The sequence below is a fragment of the Aureobasidium melanogenum genome, assembly GCF_000721775.1.
Source record: "Aureobasidium melanogenum CBS 110374 unplaced genomic scaffold scaffold_9, whole genome shotgun sequence".
Taxonomy (NCBI): domain Eukaryota; kingdom Fungi; phylum Ascomycota; class Dothideomycetes; order Dothideales; family Saccotheciaceae; genus Aureobasidium; species Aureobasidium melanogenum.
The window spans coordinates 260470-280448 of NW_024470061.1; the positions used below are offsets into that span (position 1 = coordinate 260470).

Below are 19979 nucleotides of genomic sequence, written 5' to 3' on the forward strand. Positions count from 1 at the left end.
AAGTCAAGAGAGTAAGCAATTTGAGCTGTAAGCGCTTGAAATCCGTGGCTGCCGACACTCGCTTGCCATTCGCTACCACCTCCGCTTGTTCACACAGGTCGCATGCATGCCGACTCGACTCCAGACCGCATATCTTTGTGACTTGTGCTGCCATGGGCGCTTACGCTTCTGAAGCTAATATAGCAAATTTCCGCTTCTACGAACTTGACCATTCTTAAGAAGTGCTTTTGGACACCTAAAGCGGGTTACAAATTGGCCAACAAAATGTCCTTCACCTAGCAAATCCTTGGTCAAGTCACCTTGTGCTCCATATATTGTTGGTTCAGCGTCAGCTTTCTATTCGTGAGACCTCGGGCTGTGCGGTCGATCAGATCCTAAGCGCCCATTTTAGAAACGAGTCACCACTGGCCTATCAGCATTACGAACTAGCATCTGGAAGAGGTCAGTTACCGCTCATCTTTCTTGTACTGATGTCGCACATTTGTTGGCGCTACGAGCCCGCCTCCAAATCTGACTACCTCTGTCTCCGGACGTCTAAGGTGTCAAAAGGTTGGCATCTCCTGCACCGTTCCCTTTGAGACTCCTCCCCATCATATGCTGTGTACTTTGTTGTATCTTTCTCTACTAGCACCATTCCGCCAGTCTTGTGAAGAAGCAAAAAAGGTCCTGAGCTGGGCCCTCGAGTCGTGTGTCTCTGTGATATCCTTTGGAGTCATCTCACGTCAGCCCCATTTCACATTGAAAGCATGAATACCAACGACATCCAAGCAGCTACAGACAACAGCTCTTCAAGACCACGAGCTGAATCGACGAATTCATTCGCCTCTTCCTTCAAATCTCCACGAGTGGCTCGTTTCGCCGAAGCAACGACAATCAACTCACCAATCGATCCACCTCGGTCATCATTCATCGCTGTACCAACAAATCACTTTCGCCCGCAGCCACAGCCATCTGACATCGGATTTGGTTATATCGATGACAAGCACACTTCGCACGTAACAGTCGAAATGGAAGATACAGATAACAACCATCTGCCTCGAGGTAGAAGTGAAGCACCTTTGAGCCCTCCTCTCAAGAGTGCTATGAAGACGCCCGGCATGGCACCACGGAATTTTGGTAACCTCATGAGCCCCACCTTCCAGGAAGAGCACATTCTAGAGAAGAGAGAGCTCGCTACCGAAAAGGAGCAAGCCAAGGATCTTGTGAGTATTTGTTATGAGACCTTAGTTCTGCAAATCACTAATATATATCAATCAGAAAATCAAAACACGAGTTCGTGCGGCGAAGATGTTCTTGAGAAGCATCAATTTTGCATGCTCTCTGATTGTTTTGTCTATGCTTGGAACAACATTTGCAATCTTCAATGCAACCAAGCGGCTCTCCCCCCGAAGCAATCTCCCTCCATGGGCTATGGGTACGAATCCGTGGCCCCAGATCCTTCTGCTCGTCATTGCCTGTATTTCCATGGTATTCTGCATTGCCATATTTTGGGGATACTGGCGAGGTGGGCACAAGAGAGCCGAAAAGGTCCAAACTTACTATACTGTTTTCGCTGTTGGATTCTTCGCCTTTAGCATCTTCATGTGGGGAATTGGCGCCGGTGTGTTGAACACTGCTAGGACCAACAGCAATGGACAGGATATTTGGGGCTGGTCTTGCAAAGAGAACAAGCGTAAGGAACTGTTCTCCGATGTCGTCAACTATGCCCTTGTCTGCCGCCTGCAGAACTGGTCACTGGTGTGTGCAGTGATCGAGATTGTCGTCGAGCTTTGCGCGATCGGCTGCTACTCATTCGTGTTCTACCGCATCTGGTCTAAGAGAAAGCTGCGCAAGTCTATGGCTGTCCGTGATCGCGCTCGCTCGGATCTTTACCTTGCGCAGCTGCGTTCTCAGTCTGCACCAAACACACCTGGTCTGAATGGACCTTTGAGTCCTAGGGACGGCGGTTGGAGACCGCCTGTCGACTACTACAAGGCTGGGCCATCGATTGAAGCTGGACTAGTAGAAGACGAAGGTGTCAGATACGTCGATGCTTCCCAACAGCCCACAGCTCCAAAGCCATTCGTGCTACAGCCACCTCCGACCAAGGGTTCGACTCCAAAGATCCAACAGACTGGTTTCACTCCGCTCAACTACACATCGCCAGCAGATTCGAGATCACCTTCACCAATGCAGGCACAACCTACGGAGCAACAGCAAGAACACTTTGCCGCGGCTCCTGGTGAGAGAATCTACGAGTCTGTACCAATTCCTGGATCTTATCGCAGCCCCTTGAACTCCCCGACGGTTGCACCGAAGCAGATGGGCTTTCCTCAAATAGCCAGTCAGCTGTAATCCGTATTCTTGTTCCTATGGCGATGGACCCTGGAACACTCATTTATATATCGAGATGGCATTCGGTGTTGGTTGGAAATTCTCGATCAAAGATTGGCCAATTCCATGTTATCATTCCTATCTCAAAACATACACTTAGTCTAACAAGGTACATCAACCGCATCAAGTTTTGTGTCTTGACTCGTAACTCGTGAATGTCCTAGTATGCTTGGCAACAAGAGAATAGGCAACTAGCGGAAGCTTGACTTTGCTTGTCTCTTCCTCCGGTCCTTCCGGATGACACCAATTCCAATAGGATAGGCACGGAGCACCAAATCCTGAAGTAAAAGTGAGCATCGATGCCGGCTGTGCCTAAACGATCATACTGGAACGCCAGTGAAGTAGAACTGTACAGTACATCAGCAGGTGTCGAAGATTGCTGAGGATCAATCTTGACCCCGTGCTTCGAGACATGAGCTTCAAGACGAGTTGTGATACATGGATCATCTCGAAAGGATTTTGACACTGGATGTCTCGCAAACTGATCATCAGTGAACAATCCAGTCCTTTCATGCAGATAGTAGCTACGCGAAACTTTTGTTTCCGTTGTATGGCCGGTCCGAGAAATGTAATCAATGTCTCTTCTCCACGAAATCTAAAATGGATTTTCAACCTTTTTGACGTCACCGTCACTTTCCGCGGTAGTGCCAGGGCCGAACAACTCAATTGTCACGATTGTGGCAGTGTTTGTACAGTTAGAAGGATCAAATAATGGATACATATCTCCTTGATCTGTCCTTCTCATACATTTTTGCAGATTGACGCCGCATACATCGACCTCGCTAATCTATCGCTCACGCGCTCCCCCACGTGCTCACCCAGGCCTGACTGAACTCTTGAAGTGCCGGGCAACGCGCCATAAGATCGGGTCGGATGTCTCTACCACCATGGATCTCCGGAAACAAAAGTCAGGCGCCGGCTCCTTCTCATGGCTTCTTGTCTGGCAATGGAAAGGTTCGGAACCCCAAGAAGCCCAAAGCGCGTCCTCCCAAGTCGTTGCGTGAGACTGTGCTCTTGCCGGTGAGATCGCTACCTGCATATTCCGGACCATACTCTGTAGGGACCATGGAGATTGAAGTGCCTGTTGAAAACCCCCGAACCTTTACCAACATCACGCGGAAAGGAAACCACGTACTGCAATTGAAGACTGTGCTGTTGACAATCTACTATCCGGCTTCTCCGCCGCAGAAGAAACGGCCATCGAGACAACTATGGCTGGGTCGGCCTCGAATCAGTATGGCCAAAGGCTACGGACAATTTGCAGGCGTTGGATCCTTGGGTGTGCCAATCTTTTTACCTACGATGTTTACGAAGCTTCCAGCATTTCGAAATGCTCCTCTCTCATCTGAATACCCTCCTGAATCGGGCGATAGGCAAGATGACCAGAAGTCGGGCGAGACCACAGAGGAAGAGGAATCCAAAGAGAAGGATGAACCAGAGGATGCCCCGCCAAAGTTTCCCCTCATGATCTTCAGTCATGGTTTAGGCGGCACCAAGACTGCTTACTCGAGTGTTTGCGGTGAGGTAGGCAAAGTTGAAATCCTGGCGAGCAAAGATCGTTCCTAACCTAGTACAGTTTGCGAGTTATGGATTCGTTGTTGTAGCATTGGAACATCGAGACGGGAGCGGTCCTCGAAGTTTCATAAATCAGCCCGGGACTGGTGAGGTTCGGTTTGACAAAGATGGTGAGCGCCGAGCTCCAAAACACCGTCACAGAACCCATGGCGATACGCACTATGATATAATGGTAAGTGTCGATCTTGAAGAGGCAGTAATCCCTCCTGGCTAACGCATCAACAAGGACTATCTCTTTCCCAAAGGTTTGTTCCTTTTGTCGTTGCGATCTCAAGACTAGCACTGACAAGACCAGATAATCCTATGGATACAGCTCCGAATAACGACAAAGGAGTTGACCATGAACTCAGAGAAGGTCAACTAGATCTTCGTTTGGCGGAGATCGAAGAAGCTTACAAGGTCATAAACATCATCAACTCTGGAAAGGGTGAAGAGATTGCTGCACAAAACATGCGCGAAGAAGGCTACAAGGCTTCGAGTACTCATGGTCTAGACGGCATCGATTGGAAAGCATGGACAGGGAGAGTCAACACTCAACACGTCATCGCTGCCGGGCATTCCTTCGGTGCAGCAACTGTTGTGGATATGCTGAGGCACGAGAAACGATTCGAATGGATCGCGCAAGGCATCATCTATGACATCTGGGGGTAAGCTTTGCCCGAAACATAGGGAAAACAGCTGTACTGACCATCCCCTATAGAAGCGGCACTCGACCAGCAGACAAGGAGGATCAGAAGATTCAGGCTCCGATTCTGGCCATCAACTCAGAAGCTTTCACATACTGGCCATCAAATTTCGACCTTGTGTCAGATCTGGTGAAAGAAGCTCATCCATCCCCAGCGTGGCTTCTGACTGTCCGTGGAACAATACATGTCTCACAGTCCGACTTTTCGTTGTTGTACCCCAACGTATGTTCGATTTTCTTGAAAGCAAGCGCCAATCCCGAACGAGCTCTGGACATCAACGTCAACGCATCGCTGGAGTTCTTACATATGGTCATGCCTTCAATACCACTTCGCATCAAGAAGGCATTCCCGAACGAAGAGCTGTTACTCAAGGAAACTCATCACCTAGAGGACATTGCCCAAGTAGACATGCACAAACCAAAGGACGAGAAATGGATGGCCGCCAGATTGCGCATTCCGCACGAGTTTACGTGGCGTGTTGCTCCCGGGTTGGCAAGAAAAATGGCGCGGAAGAGAATGACGGAAGGAGGCGGTTCGCCAGATGATGAGATCTGGTTGCATTGCAAGCCGGTGGAAGGCACAGTCGAGAAATACAACAGCACTTTGGACAGAAGGAAGGCGAACGACCCAAAGGAACCGAAGGCAGAACCTGGATCAGTAGGTCCAAATGAAGGAACCAAGGAAGAGCCGGGATGCAAGGAATGGAGAAATTGATGTTGATACCTAATGTACATATAATTATTAATCTGAGCGAAGCCAGCTTGTTCTTCTTCTTCTATTCTAATTTCTCGACTCGATTCCTGGATTGGTCTAGCGATATTTGCAAAGACGTGACGTGCCCGATGTGGAAGTGTCGATGATCAAAGACTTGGGAAGATGTGATTTAGGCTATTGAACAACAAGTCTACCAAGTTTGCACTAGAAGAACAGCTTAAGCAGTCTCAGCGTGCCATATCCGGATCAATTCAGATTTATATGTCTCGTCGTCAAAACAAGAAGGCGCGTTTTGTCAATTTAGAAAAGCACGATTTGTGTCACATCAGGAAGGTGCTGCCAGAATTTTCACATTCAAGATGAAGTGCTCAGAAAGCTGAGGAATGCACGCTTCTCGTCAGATGAGGAAGTTGCATGTTTTATGAGATCAGGAAGGCACACTTTTCTATCAAACTAGGAAGGCATGCTTTGTTGTCAGATCGGAAAAGGACTGAACTATATATTGATGCCGTCGATCAGTCGACTCACATCTCAGAACTGAGGTGCTTAAAGCTGAGTGGCGCAGCGGAAGGTTCGTAACATATTATTTCACCTGCTCTCTAGCAACATCAAACTAACTCCTAACAGCGCGCCGGGCTCATAACCCGGAGGACCTTGGATCGAAACCAAGCTTAGCTATCCATTCTTTTTTGCTCTAAGAGGACCATAAGGAATATCTTTTGCTCTACCAAGTTCTCGTGCGTATGTACTCCGTAATTTATATTCTAATTGAGCCTCTGTCAGACTCAGGCTAACGGGTCGAGTCACAGCAAGCTCTAATTGCCGAAAGGCATTGTTCATCTTTTTCACATTTTGATGCCGAGAATTTTTTTTTTGTTACTGGATTGGGAAAAGCGTCAACAGCGGAAGCAGCTCCGTGTGCGACTTCGCTTGGTGTCAAGTCAGGCTTCCAAACCAGCGCTCCTTCCTCTGGCGATCGCACAAGATGCATAGTCGTTATCATGAAAGTAGTGACGGACAGCGCTAGTTGATGCTGATTTGGTAGTCGTAAGGCCGTGTGTCGCTCCACGAGCTTTGGTCAGTGCATTCCGAGTAGACTGTCCATTTACATTCCTCTTCTCCCTCGTCGTCAGGGAAGCATGGTAAGTCAGAGCCTCGCACTGGCAACAACAAACAGATGAACTCTTTTACAAGCATGTCGGAGAGCCAAAGTTGTTCACATTTCCCTCGACATCTTCCAGACAGTTGTCAAAAAAAAGCATAATTTGAGTCCTCACCGAGCTCATCATCATGCGATCTAGCGTGGCTTCTCTCTGCGCCATAACAGCGCTTAGCACACTTGGACAAGCGCTCGGTCTTTGGTCCCACTCACAACCATTAAGTCTACAGGAAAGAGCGAGTATCTGGGGTCTACCTGATTGTGCTAGCACATGTGTCACTTCCAGCTTCGGTGGCTGCAACTCTATCGATGTCGAATGTATCTGCAAGAACAGAGAGTTCCTGGACAACCTCGGTTGCTGCATGTCCGAAGCTTGCGATAAGGCCGATCAAGATGGTAAGCAACTCTACACTCAACGCATATTGTATCCCCGCTAATGTCAACTAGCTGCTATTGGATTTGCAAACAACTTCTGCTCTGCATACAAAGTCACAGATCTGCCTACCGCTGCAACATGCGCGTCAACCGCGGCAGCAACAACCAGTGACAAGAATACTACACCCTCTCCAACGATCGATCCCTCATCTGCAACTTCTTTGCTGCCCGCCTTGAGTTCGGCGGCTTCGGCAGCTATCGCCAATATCTCAAATGGCACGAACATCACTGGATATATTAGTACACAGCACATCACTGTCACAGCGACGGTTACAGCCAGCAGTACTGGACAGGCTCCTCGTGTTGCGGCTGAAGTGACTGGTTGGGCTTGGGGTGTGGGAGCCGTGCTAGCTGGAGCTGCTGCCGTGGTTGTTTGAGAGTCTCGTACACGCAGAGGAAACCATACACAAGGAGCTGAGATGATTCCAAGAGAGTACCGTCGTGAGAAGTAATTTCGTTCTTGTTCTCTTCATACAACATACATTGATACTAATGCTTAATCTTCTTCCTCCACCATGACTACATACACGCCAGTTGCTTGAAACAACTCAAGTATCAAAGCAGCACAAAGGGGAGGAACATTCTCAACTTCGAGTCGAATTTGTCCCATCAATTCTGAGACAGGGTCGTGCTTTCAACCACAGTCATATTTGTGGACGGCAGCATAGCAATGAGCCAAGACACCAACACGTAGACAGCCACTGCTTAGCAATGCTGCGTGGCCGTTCGGTTCTTTATAGAGCGAGAGGATGCAACACTGTGTGTTTGACGGCGAGATCCGGCAGTAGACCATCTCAGGCACTCTTTGCTACGGAACCCATGGAGACATACCATTTAATCTGACCTACGCCATACTGATTTACTTGATAAGATGAATGAAGCACGTTCTAAGTCGTGTACAGTCAGCAGTCAGTAAGATCCTGCTACCAAGCAAATGGCTGACTATGCTAAGACTGACAATGGAGAGCTTCCTACCCAATCAGCTTAATGACGATTAAGGACTCCACTGAGTAGTCTGGGCAACTAGAGTAACATCTAGCGATGCTATAGCAAATAGTGAGCGACTAATGATGACCAAAAACAGTGGTTCGCACAATATAGCCACTTCCATCGCTCGCCAAGCAAGTAAGACATATTTGACGCATCTGGTCTTGCTTTCTTCGACGTCCGTGACGTCTGGTCTTCTCCCTAATGCCTTAGACGACTTGTGCGTTGCTTATGGTTACATCAGGTTTTTAGCAACCAGCAGGCGGTGTTTCTGTATCAAACAGCACGCCTTTGTCGTGTAAAGAAGGTCTTAGCGTTCTTGCAAGCTCAAGAGGTCCCAGATGAGTTTAAGCAAGAATCAGCGTCGGTCTCTGACAAGTCATTCTGTGTATGTGTTGTTTACCTTGCCAGTCTTGTCGAGCCTAGTAGAGTATCATTTGGGTCCACAAACCTGGCATCACAGACATCGTCCCGTAATCATCAAAGGAACCCTTGGCCATAGTGTTTTATACCAAAGAACCAAAAGTGGAAGAACTCGCTCTACAGCCTGGGCCGAGAGAGTACCGTACAACCATCACAAGTGAAAAAGAGTGGCACTCCTGCGGCCGTAGGCAGAAGTTTTCTCAGCAGAGAGGCACGTACACTGCAGTAGCAAGTACAGTAGAGAATCTGTAGATTCATAGCACTGGCAATCCTCAGTCAGGCTTGCCAGGCAAATTGTAAAAAGATCTGCACATGACAACCACTTAGACGAACAGCAGTCTTGCACCGCAGGCGGTGCATCCTACTCGTTGGATGAGATCGATGAAGTCTGCTGGTCGTTGCTGTTGTTTGGTTCTGCGGGCTGGGAGTCTTGGTCGAAACAGCACTGCATGGCCTCGTGAGCCTCTCCATTAGTCAAGGAAATGGCCAGAAAGGGCAAGTGCCGGCCGAGGCCTCGCCTTCCCCACGAAGGATCATAGCAATAGATTGAACGAGTGATCCAGTTCGCGCTCGTTGTCGTTGTAGTATACACTTGGGCTTTGTAGACGAGGCAGACAGCCTTGCGAGGATTGCAAGAAGTCGAGAAACCCTCGTCCGCAATCGCACTGCCATCAAGGTCCGACCATCGGCGCCTGGCCAGGTAAGCAGGTGGTTATCATTATCATTAGCAAATCCATTGGTCGAATTTGGTCCCCGGATTTCGGATCTCGTCTGCTCCTGCGCTTAGCGGTCACTTCCATCTTCTCTTGACCCTATACACAGGTATAGCCGTAGACATTTTTCTTAGCTGGCGGACACGTTTTCACTACAAATTCCTTCATCTCCCGGCCCTCTCGCTTTTCTCCTTTCCTCATCTTTCCTGAAAATCAACTTTCCCAGCATCGTTTGCTGTATATATCCTCTGTCTACGTTCCTAAGGCCTTATCTGCCCCGCGATAACCCCACTATCAACAATCAATTTGTCCAAACATGGCTCCCATCGCCATCCACAGTTCGACAAAGGACTCGCTCAATGCTGAGGCCGAATCTTTCAAGCCAGTCGGCAACAAGCAAGTTGACCCTTACCACTCGGCAACTTCTGCTACTGCTATCGCTGCGGAATCCGCATACGCTGCACACAACTACCACCCTCTGCCGGTCGTCTTCTCGAGGGCACAGGGTGTAGATGTTTGGGACCCAGAAGGTATGTCTTCTTCAAAAGTTGGATACTGTTACGATGCACAAACCCGGACCGGTTTGGGTCGAGTCACATGTCATGTGGATGCACTGCGCGCGACATGGACTTGACCCTCCAGAGACGGGATTGGTGCATCGGGAGGATACCATCGATCGGATAATCTGCGAGCGAGAGATTCTGACAGCACACAGGCAAGCACTACCTCGATTTCCTCTCCGCCTACAGTGCTGTGAACCAAGGTCACTGCCACCCCGAACTCGTCAAGGCTCTCGTTGCCCAGGCCTCGAGACTCACGCTGAGCTCTCGCGCATTCTACAACGATGTCTTCCCTCGCTTTGCCGAGAAGGTCACTTCGATGTTGGGTTTTGAGATGGTCCTGCCCATGAACACTGGTGCTGAGGCTGTGGAGACCGCTGTCAAGATTGCACGCAAATGGGGATACAAGGTCAAGGGCATTCCTGAGAACAAGGCCTGGGTCTTCTCCGCCCAGGAGAACTTCCACGGCAGAACAGTAAGCACACCATAAGACCGCATGTTGTTTTGTGCAAGAGCTAACACACAACGCAGTTCGCAGCCATCACCATGTCCACTGACCCCGAGTCCAGAGACAACTACGGTCCTTACCTGCCTAACATCGGCTCTTGCAACCCTACCAATGATGAGCCTATTCGCTACAACAACGTTGCTGATCTCGAGAAGGTGCTCGAGGAGCACGGAAAGAACACTGCGGCTTTCTTGGTCGAGCCCATCCAGGGTGAAGCTGGCATTGTCGTGCCGGACGAGGACTACCTCAGAAAAGTGCGTGAGCTGTGCGACAAGCACAACGTCCTGATGATCTGTGACGAGATTCAGACTGGTATTGCTCGCACTGGTAAGATGCTGTGCCACGAATGGAGCGGCATCAAGCCTGACCTTGTCCTTCTCGGTAAGGCTATCAGTGGTGGCATGTACCCTGTTTCTGCTGTTCTCGGCAAGAAGGAAGTCATGCTCACCGTCGAGCCTGGCACTCATGGTAGCACTTACGGTGGTAACCCTCTTGGTTCCGCCATTGCTATCAGAGCGCTCGAGGTCATTGAGGAGGAGAACATGGTTCAGCAGGCTCAGATCCTTGGTGAGATGTTCAGACAAGGTCTCCGTGACATTCAGGCCAAGAACTCGATGATTTCCTTGATCCGTGGTAAGGGTTTGCTTAACGCTATCGTCATCGATGAGAGCAAGACCAACGGCCACAGCGCATGGGATCTCTGCATGTTGATGAAGGAGAAGGGTCTCTTGGTAAGAAAAGCTTCGCTAACGTTGATGAAACCCAAGGCTAACGTCTCTGCAGGCCAAACCTACCCACCAAAACATTATCCGTCTGGCACCTCCTCTTGTCATCTCCAAAGAGCAAATCGAGACTTCGCTCAGAATCATTGGAGAGGCAGTGGATGAATTGCCCAACTTGAAGGGTCAAACAGAGGAGAAGGTACTTCCTCCGGGTGAGAAGAACGTGCACATTGGCGTTGACAACTGAACACGGCCGGGCTTTGATTCCAAGAGTGCGTCGCACTTATTAACGTTTCCGCCATGATGCCATGAAGCCAAACCCCAGCATGTTTTATCGATTTCTTTAGCGTTTTGAGTCAAGACTCTGCATGGATACCCCCGTTGGGAGAGACTGCATGGATGGTCGGTTTTAGCAGCACTTCCATAATCTTTCATAGAGGAGCGCAGTACTGTCAAGTCTCGCAGGCAGCCGGATATAACAAAAGTTCGTAGAAATCAGCTCAACGTAGAAGCAAGCGCAAGTGAGACAGCCGTCAATAAGCAGGCTTTTGAGGATCTCGAAGTACCTGCCGCAGGTTACGACTATCGATGAACCACAAGGACGTGTGGCATGTCGGCAACGACCCAGAGCGGTGCAGAGCAGCCTATCAGCAAGCATGTGAACGTCGCTTGATTTGATTGCGAAAAAGCAGAGTGTTTGAACGGCTACGCCCCCACAAAGGACCACAAGGTGCTGAAGCAATTCTGGGCCAAAGGTTGAGAAGCGCCCAGCCTGCTTTGCACGCTAGTCTCCGCGTAAGTTGCACCGAACCTTGGTGTTCTACCCCAGACTTGATTAGGCGGGCCGATTGAAGGATAAATTGATTGCAGGCTTGCGAAATGCGCTTGAAACCGAATCGTTCGATGTCAGTCAAACGCGGCACGTACGCAAGCATCTGCAGGACTGTTGAGGGGCCTTCTCGTGTCGTAAACCATGCTGAAATGTTCGTGAGAGATGCCAATGGAGTTTGCGTTGTCTGTCAGGTCCAGCTGAGCTTCTCACGAGCACAAGAATGCTGGCGACAAAATGGTGTCCAGCCTGTTCGTTTTGCGGCGGAGCGTAGGCCGTTGCTGCTTGGCACGAACAAGTGCGCAGATCAGGGGTAGTCTGGGTCTGGGCTCAGAATCACAACACAAGCGCTGAAAGCAGACGGGCCAAAAGACCATGCTCTCTGGAACAGCCAAAACAGCTGAAGACGGGCTGAAAGGCTTGGGATCGATGGCAAAATCAAGCCAGAACGCTAGAGTAGATTGACGTTAGCTTGGAAAAAGAAGCCTAGTGAATGGGCGTACTGTGCAAGTGCGGGCACAAGCCCTGGTGGTATCTAAACGACCGTGCAGCCCTCGCTGTTCATCGTCTCCCCGTTCCAACTTCCAACTCTCTTCTCGAACGACATTGCATCGTGACGCCTATTGCCGTAGCGGCTTTTCTTGTCCACCTCTTATACCCTCCCGGCCCCTCTCCCAGCTTTTTGCCTGGTTGCTTTTTCGGTTGTATTGCGTAAAGTGCATCGTCGTGCGCACCGTCCAACGACACATCTGCTGGCAAACGACGCAAGAGCCGCTGCACCTTCGCCTTCCTTTTCCCATCCCCTAGTCGTCTCTCTTCCACCGACATCCACTAAGTGTCCATCGCCCATCGATATCAATATCTCTGACGACCATCGACGAAACACAATCATCCAGAATGGGTGCCTCCAAGTACAACCACCTCGAAGATGAGGTGACCTTCGGTGCGACCGTCGACACACCCACCAAGACTCAAAACCACCTTGCACCCAATATCTTCGACACTCCCAAGTCATTGAGTCCCGTCGTCACCGTCGACTCCCCACCGACACCCAGCGAAGAGCGCCTGACTCCATTCTACGCCGCTCCTTCTGCCGAGGTCTCTCGCCAAACACTCCCCGTCGGTCACGACGAAGACCTCGAAGCTGCTCGCAAAGAGGGATACTTTATTACTTCAAACCCTGTTGGCTCAGACCTCAACCTTCCATCTGGCATGCTTCCCGTATCGGCCGTTCCCACTGGCTCACGATCGAGCTTTGATGGCCGTACCAAAGAATGCACAATGTGGCCGACCAAGCAGACCCTTCGCAACCAGGACAAAGCCGAGAGAGCCAAGCGCAGAGCAGCAAGAGCCTGTGGTTGCAGCAGCATCCACGCTTGGTGGTGCAGCATGAGCAAGAAGCAAAGACTGTGGTTCAAGATCCTCCTTGCTGCCGTTCTCATTGCCTTGGCTTGCGGTTTGGGCATTGGTATCAGCAAGGCCGTCGGTGCTGGCGTCTTCGCTGGCAAGGGTCAAACCAAGCCTATCGCCAACGCATAGAGACACCCTCCCCTCTTCCTCTTTTTTCTTCTTGGAGTTTCCGGTGGCTGGGTCCTAGAGCGTCTTCTTTCCTTGTGTTGCTGAGCCGGATGGCTATTTCTTCTTTTCATGTGTTTCCTTTCTCTGTTGATTACATTATGTTGCACCTGTGGCAGTGATGCATTGATGTGGCGTTGGTGGTTGGAGCCTAGAGGGCTATGGTATCGGAGTATGGGTCATGTACAGGGAGGAGCCTTATTGAGTATCCACGAGACCTGCAGCCAGGGCAGGTATTTGCCTAGCACCAAGAATATGATCTTGTATTCCGCTTGATCGTGGAGTCTTTGCAAATCCTCTTTTGGTTTTCTTGAATATGTATACCATGGCGTCGTACCTAGATGTCCCTATGTCTTGTCGTCTATTGCAGTATAGGCATACTCACATCGGCTTGTTCTTGACGTCCTGAGCATGTACATTGACCCGGTTGTACATCCACTTCAGAGAAAGAGTGCTGCAAGTCATGACGACAGCACTTCCCGCGAAGAGACCAATCCTGCCAGTAGTGCCCAGCACGTCGAAGATGGGATAAGGATACCATCCATTGTGCTTGTAGCATTCCTCAACCCAGAACCAGTACGAAACAGCAATGCCACTACTAATGCCCAAAGCCGGTAGAACGGAAACGGTGTAAGGTGGGGAAAAGAAGAGCAGATCCAGGATGAGTGCTATCGAAGGTGCAGCATGGAAAGAAAAGTCCGCACCGAATGGGATTCTGGGTGCCCAGTCTGGGAGAACGAGGCTCTCATCAACCTGCTTTTGTTAGTTGGTGCACAACTTTGATGTAGAATGTTAGGTCATACGCCTTTGAGGCCCCAGTACAAGATACTGATCAAGACTTCCATAGGTGCACTGGTGACAGAAAGGATGTTCTTAAGCTTGAAGAGGCGTGTAGACAAAGCGATATCCGCAAGCAGACCAATCAAGAAGGTCAAGGTAGCCAGACTGAGACCAAGAATGGTCAAGTGTTGGAAGTGCCGGCCATAGGAATCATTGACCGGGTTTGGGTGGGCCTCCAGCCACCAGAAGGAGTATGCAAAACTAGAAAGACCAAGGAGCTGTATTGCGGGTCAATCATCCTCACTCCTACTTCTAGACATAAAGACACTCATACGTGGAGAGCAGCACTTGTGCCTCGCGAAGGAGATTCAAGCCTCTGTTGAGGGTGGCGTAACAGTAGTTCCTGAGCAGTTTTTGTCGACATTGTTAGTTATGGTTGCATGTATGTGCAACAAGTGAAGTCTCTGACAGCCATCACGACGAGGTAAAGACAGATCTGCCAATATGGGGCATTGGTGACGTTTATTAGTGAGCATTTCTACCCTAGTCCGCTAAAATCCGGCTTCGGATGCTACAGAACCCGAAAGCATGAAGGTTCTGTCATTCTTTGCACGGAACAACGATCAGCCGCATGATGATAGATCTCTATCTAGCAGGATATCGCCTTTAGCTATGCAGACCGCTGTCTAGGTGGCTGGTCCTGATTGCTGTGCTTGAGCAATCTGGGTATGTGCATGTGGTCTCTCGCGACGCCAATTGGTCGGTATGCAGGATTCTGAAGCTTGAAAGTCGTTATGCAACCTACCTTGCCTGTTACCAATGAAGGAACTTGAAAACTCCCAAGCATTCTCAGAATCCTAGCTTTTAGACATCCTGTCCTCACACTCTAGGCGCTTTTGATATGAATTGAGGGAAATCATATTCACATGTGGACAACCCTAGCCGTTTTGCTTATCTCCGGTACATCGGAGGATTGATAAGAAAGGCTGGCCGCCGAGGTGTATTTTCTTGTCACGGCCACGAATTCGGTTAATCCTTGAGATACTGTCCAAAAATTCTTGCCACAGGTGATCTCGAGACTGTGGCATTGTATACTGCTCCAGGACGTTTCATTGTGGATTGTCCCGGAGTCGACTGGTTCTAGGATGTATACAGGAGTCTATTGATGAAAGCACGCCGAGCTCGCCCGACAGCTCAACATGCCTCAGAGCAAAACATCAGGCTCTGGAAATGAGCCAAAGAAGCGCTCTCGTACAGGGTGTCATGGTTGCAAGAACAGAAAGGTCAAATGTGACGAAGCAAAACCGCGATGCTCCAATTGTGTGAAACAAAACGAAGAGTGCGACTACTCTCTGAAGCTGCAATGGGGAGGCAGGAGCAAGAAAGAGCAGAATGCCTTTTCAGCCATGGCAAGCGCGACCTCTGGATTTTCAACAATTACGTTTGCTACTCCTGGCATACCGCCCAATGCGACTGCCTCACCATCGGTCCGGACAGCATCCACTTCCGAGCACCCGGCTCGTGGGATAGATGCATCTAGAGAAAGTGGCAGCAATGCTAACACTCAGCCGACACCTCTTGAATACAATGCTGGACTTGACTCTCAAGCCAGCTCATACACGAGTCGATCACCAGCTCAACTTGAATCAACTGGTTCGTACTCGTCCTTGCCACAGTTTGCGCTGCCAAATCCATATTCGTCCATGAACCCTCCAACAGGACCATACTATCGAAGTCCAAGTCTCACGCGACCACCTTCACCATACGAGTTCGGATGGTCCAACGACGACAAGACTAAAAGAATCAGACTAGATTCTGGCGAAGGCACAGCACGCAGCCTCCCGCCACTATTTGCTCGGCCTGGACTTCCCGAACCCAATTTCTCAGCCTTTTCACCATATGACCAAGCCTCTCCGGGAGCATCCAATTATCATTCTGCGCCTTCTCCTCTTACTCCCGGCTCATCTAGTGCTCGCGCGTCTCCCAGCTTGAGGAGGCTATCTGTGAACTATCTGCTCTCAGGCCCAGCAGGAGACAACGCGAGCCCTAGATCGTCCTATGAACACTTCAGTGGCTTTCATCCTAGACGTGAGGATGGATTCCTAGTATATGGCTTTGATTATGGTTTGCCCGATCTGGACATACCAAAAAATGATGACAACGTGGCAATTAATCCGCAGACGCCTGCAGTATCTACGACCTCACCCAGTGCGTTGTCTGACGTTGTATGGTCACCCTCGCAACTATTCGAATCGCCTATAGAGAAGCCCGCTTTCGAACGAGGCGGCTACTATGCTCGCCCTGTACCAATACGAATATCTTTGGATCTTGAGCCACTTCCTGCACAGTTGCTAGAGAATCCGATGAACCTCATCTACTTCCACCATTTCTTGAACCACACAGCTCGCATATTGGTACCACACGACTGTCCTGACAATCCTATGAAGACTACCTTGCCACGAAGTACGTACATTGTGAGAGTCCGTTGAAGCGGGTTGCTAATACAGAATCTAGTCGCTGTGCAAAATGCCAACTTACTCAATCTACTACTTGCTTACTCGGCCTCACATCGAGCACGTCTGCTCGGTCACCCAGAACCTGCTAATCGTATCGCAATATGGCTCCGTGATGTTTTTCCAGACTTGCGACGATCGCTCTCTTCGCACGAGCCCGTATCGAATGCAACACTGACGACTGCAATCATGTTGGCGTCACGAGAGTGTATCAACCCCGACAGCCTTGATGTCCCGATACCTTGGCAAAGTCACCTTGAGATTGCTCGACAAATCATCATCTCTCGAGGTGGGCTCAAGGATAGAGGTGCCAATGGTGATCCCTTTGTCAATTTCCTCGCAAGATGGTTCTGCTATCTAGATGTTATTGGCTCTTTGTCTGGCCATCGGAATCAAGCACCGCTGGACGACAAGTACATGATGTTCGACTCGAATAACCAGTCAGATGAATACGGTTTCACGATTGACTGTTTCTTCGGCTTTACCAATTGTTGCATCAGTCTGCTAGCCCGAGTCGCGAGACTAGCTCGTCAATGCGGAGCCCAGCGTATTGATGAGGACGGAAATATTGACTCTGACTGGCGGCCCTCAGAAGAGGTGCTCAAAGAAGCAGAAGTCCTAAAGCAGGAGTTGTCACACAGTAGGCATCATGTACAAAGAGGCTGCCGTCACAGTCTGGACGAAGACGAACAATCTAGCGAGAGAACACGACTAGAGCTCCAAGAGATGGTTTCGGTCAACGAATCTTTCCATCTTGCTGGATTGATACATTTGAACCGGCGGGTATTCGGTAAACCATCGACTGATCCTGAGATACAGCAATCCGTCAAGCTTGTTCTCAAGGCTTTGAAGGACGTAAGGAGAGGCGGTACTGCAGAGTCAAGTCTGCTGTTTCCAATGTTCACAGCCGGATGCGATGCGCAAGATACTGAAGACCGGGAGACGATATTGGAGAGGCTCAAGCTGGTTGAAGGGTTGGGTATGACTTATGTGAGTATTTACTTAAAGGTTTCGCTGATATCACACGACGGGAAGACTGATTGACGTGGGGTTAGGTTCGAAATGCACGACACTTGATGGAGAAATCATGGGATACTGGTAAATCATGGGAAGTTCTGGTCAATGGCGAGTTTCTGGGATAGATAACAAAAGTTGCAGTTGTTGGTCGGCAATAGCAGCCTGCCACCTTGACTATAATATCCTGGGGATCTTTTGCGATATAGGCCTATTTCTGAAAAGTGTTTTCGAGATGAGGATGTAAAGAACAGAAGAGACGACAAGACTTTTTTGTGTATGAGACACGCAGAAACCCCCGTTAGCGCAAAAGAATATCCATGCCAATATCCGGAACCATAAAACGCCATCGCTGTGCAAATCCGAGTGGAAAGGAAGAGGTGGAGGAGTGTCGCAAAGAATGGGGAGAAATCATGACTTGTTGGTTTGGTTTCTGCGCTCATTTGCGCGCATCCTTCTCTCGTTGCGCTTGACGCGCTCGACTCTCTCCTCTCTTCTCTCCTTTCTGGCGTCGTGTTCGCTGCCGTCCTTTCTTGTCTTCTTGTCGTCAACCTCGACCAGCCAGTCGTTCTCGCCGTCCTTGTTCTTGCCCTTGTAGCCGTACTTGGGGACCCATTCGCCAGTGGCCTCGTCGTAGACGAGCTTGCCGTCGCGCTTCTTGTCCTTGATGCCCTTCTTCTTGGCGAACTCTTGCCACTTGGTCATGGGCTTCTCTTCGGGGACGGGCTTCTCGCGAGGCAGTTGGGTGGTAGGAGCAGGCAGACCGAGGGTGACGCTAGTGCTGTCGTCTGATTTTGTGATGGGGCATGTGGAGAGGAGTTGGTTGATAAGAGCTTGAGCGCAGTCGCGAGCAGCGTTCTTGATGTCGTTTTCGGAAATGGCGCTGACGGTGGGCAGAGGGTTGGTGTCGTTGCAGAGAAGATTGCCCAGGTCGAAAGTGTAGGGAATGGGCTTGTTGACAGTAACAGGAAGGCGAGGCTTGGAGCCAGCAGCGACCTCAGTGTCGATTTGCATTTCGTCGATGCTCATTTTAGCGATTGAAAAAGTGATGTTGTGGTGTTGGTATGGAATTTCAAAAAATCTCCAGTCTTTGTTCTGCAGGGCTCAAGAAGTTTGCGGCGAAGTTTGGTGAAGCGCGGCGATTAGATCAAACTTTCACCCATATCTTATCAGATCAAATATAAGTGGGGCCTCAAAATAAACAGACCTACTCTTGACTTGAAACACATGACCTTGTTCACCACAAACACACCATGTCGTTCTTGTCGGGGTTCTACAATCGACTCTCAGGCACCTTCAGTCGACCGGCTGAGACTGAGGGAGACCACGTTGCTGGCGAGACAGCGGCTCAGTCAGATTCGGCCAACTCCAACGATGCATCAAGCCGCACTCTCTCACCCGAGGACGACCAGGGAGATGTCAACACTCCCGAGAAGGCTCCTGTCTCTTCGCGATTGCGCATTCCACCCACGCCCTCATTTGCGCCGCCAGCGACCCCCTTTGCAGGTCAGGCTTCGCCCGTAGTCAATCAAGCAGCAGCCGACCAACTCATGCGCGAGGCTGGCGCTTCTGCTCCGACCCCTGCACTCAAGGCCACACCGTTCTTTGGCGTCTTTGCTCCACCGCAAACGCCCGCAACTCGCAACTTGTCGCCTGTTAGAAATCAGGCCGCCGAGGAGCAGCTTAGGCGGGAAATGCTAGGCGGTGTACCAGAAACACCTGCCACTGCGCAACCGAACCTACGAGCCACTCCCATGACGCAATACAAGACACCAGCTGTATCACATGTCACGCCAACCGAACCGCTCACAGAACTGTCTGTCGCGCCGGATGCTTTGCAGACTCCTTCGCTCATGCCTTCGAAGCGCCAACATAAAGATCAATCGCCCATTCAAGAAGAGTCGGACATCATTGTCGAGGATATTGAGGAGGAGTCACAATCGTCTTCAGCAGCTGCGGCTGAAGAAAGCGAAGCAGAAGCAGAAGACTCGGAGGCTTCAGCAACGTCGTCTCCTCATGCAGCTGTTGAGATGGATCTGTCTGAAGCAGAGGAGAATGATACATCCACAACTTCGATCGAATCGAGCGACTCCGAAAAGCGTCGCGTCATGGCCATCACCACAAGCAAGAGTCGTAGGAACCAACGACGCCCCAACCAGCGCAACACATCCAAGAGCTACGATGACAGGCGGTCAAGAGTGCAAAAGACAACAAGACCAGGAATGGGTAGAAGTGTTAGTGGGAGAGAGGAACTTTTGAACAGAGCACGCAAACGCTTCTACGATGGCAAAGCAGGCAACAACAAACTCTTTTGATCTTTTTTTTACAGCAACATGGAAGCATTTTGGGCATTTTTGGCGGGTTCTGGAGCGACGCATATCTCTGGCTTATGATACCCTAAATTTATGGCTGG

The 19979-nt window shown here is 50.0% G+C and overlaps 9 protein-coding genes across 9 annotated transcripts; 7 read left to right on the plus strand and 2 right to left on the minus strand.

The window, feature by feature from the left end:
* Positions 1-746: 746 nt before the first annotated feature.
* On the plus strand, positions 747-2334 carry M437DRAFT_47801 (uncharacterized protein; the record flags this gene model as incomplete). The annotated part of the gene is made up of 2 exons (XM_041021531.1): positions 747-1202; positions 1258-2334. 2 exons carry the CDS (start codon positions 747-749, stop codon positions 2332-2334), a joined length of 1533 nt encoding a protein of 510 aa, XP_040880130.1.
* A 975-nt stretch (positions 2335-3309) lies between these two features.
* Positions 3310-5204, plus strand: M437DRAFT_12161 (uncharacterized protein; the record flags this gene model as incomplete). Its single annotated transcript, XM_041018650.1, has 5 exons — positions 3310-3897; positions 3950-4120; positions 4175-4193; positions 4244-4595; positions 4649-5204. Coding segments are annotated over 5 exons (1686 nt in total), but the record flags the coding sequence as incomplete, so codon positions are not given.
* Positions 5205-6638: 1434 nt separating this feature from the next.
* M437DRAFT_75005 (uncharacterized protein) lies at positions 6639-7319 on the plus strand (the record flags this gene model as incomplete). The annotated part of the gene is made up of 2 exons (XM_041026336.1): positions 6639-6903; positions 6955-7319. 2 exons carry the CDS (start codon positions 6639-6641, stop codon positions 7317-7319), a joined length of 630 nt encoding a protein of 209 aa, XP_040880132.1.
* A 2062-nt stretch (positions 7320-9381) lies between these two features.
* Positions 9382-11102, plus strand: M437DRAFT_84149 (putative L-ornithine aminotransferase Car2; the record flags this gene model as incomplete). The annotated part of the gene is made up of 4 exons (XM_041028056.1): positions 9382-9595; positions 9781-10100; positions 10157-10864; positions 10917-11102. The coding sequence occupies 4 exons, from the start codon at positions 9382-9384 to the stop codon at positions 11100-11102; spliced, it is 1428 nt and encodes a 475-aa protein (XP_040880133.1).
* A 1479-nt stretch (positions 11103-12581) lies between these two features.
* M437DRAFT_84150 (uncharacterized protein) lies at positions 12582-13223 on the plus strand (the record flags this gene model as incomplete). The annotated part of the gene is made up of 1 exon (XM_041028057.1): positions 12582-13223. The coding sequence occupies one exon, from the start codon at positions 12582-12584 to the stop codon at positions 13221-13223; it is 642 nt and encodes a 213-aa protein (XP_040880134.1).
* Positions 13224-13640: 417 nt separating this feature from the next.
* Positions 13641-14463, minus strand: M437DRAFT_48021 (uncharacterized protein; the record flags this gene model as incomplete). Its single annotated transcript, XM_041021576.1, has 3 exons — positions 13641-14012; positions 14063-14317; positions 14374-14463. The coding sequence occupies 3 exons, from the start codon at positions 14461-14463 to the stop codon at positions 13641-13643; spliced, it is 717 nt and encodes a 238-aa protein (XP_040880135.1).
* A 775-nt stretch (positions 14464-15238) lies between these two features.
* On the plus strand, positions 15239-17694 carry M437DRAFT_75009 (uncharacterized protein; the record flags this gene model as incomplete). Its single annotated transcript, XM_041026337.1, has 3 exons — positions 15239-16502; positions 16554-17542; positions 17608-17694. 3 exons carry the CDS (start codon positions 15239-15241, stop codon positions 17692-17694), a joined length of 2340 nt encoding a protein of 779 aa, XP_040880136.1.
* A 283-nt stretch (positions 17695-17977) lies between these two features.
* On the minus strand, positions 17978-18580 carry M437DRAFT_47486 (ribosomal biogenesis regulatory protein; the record flags this gene model as incomplete). The annotated part of the gene is made up of 1 exon (XM_041021458.1): positions 17978-18580. The coding sequence occupies one exon, from the start codon at positions 18578-18580 to the stop codon at positions 17978-17980; it is 603 nt and encodes a 200-aa protein (XP_040880137.1).
* A 239-nt stretch (positions 18581-18819) lies between these two features.
* M437DRAFT_48093 (uncharacterized protein) lies at positions 18820-19881 on the plus strand (the record flags this gene model as incomplete). The annotated part of the gene is made up of 1 exon (XM_041021594.1): positions 18820-19881. The coding sequence occupies one exon, from the start codon at positions 18820-18822 to the stop codon at positions 19879-19881; it is 1062 nt and encodes a 353-aa protein (XP_040880138.1).
* Between the last annotated feature and the right edge of the window lie 98 nt (positions 19882-19979).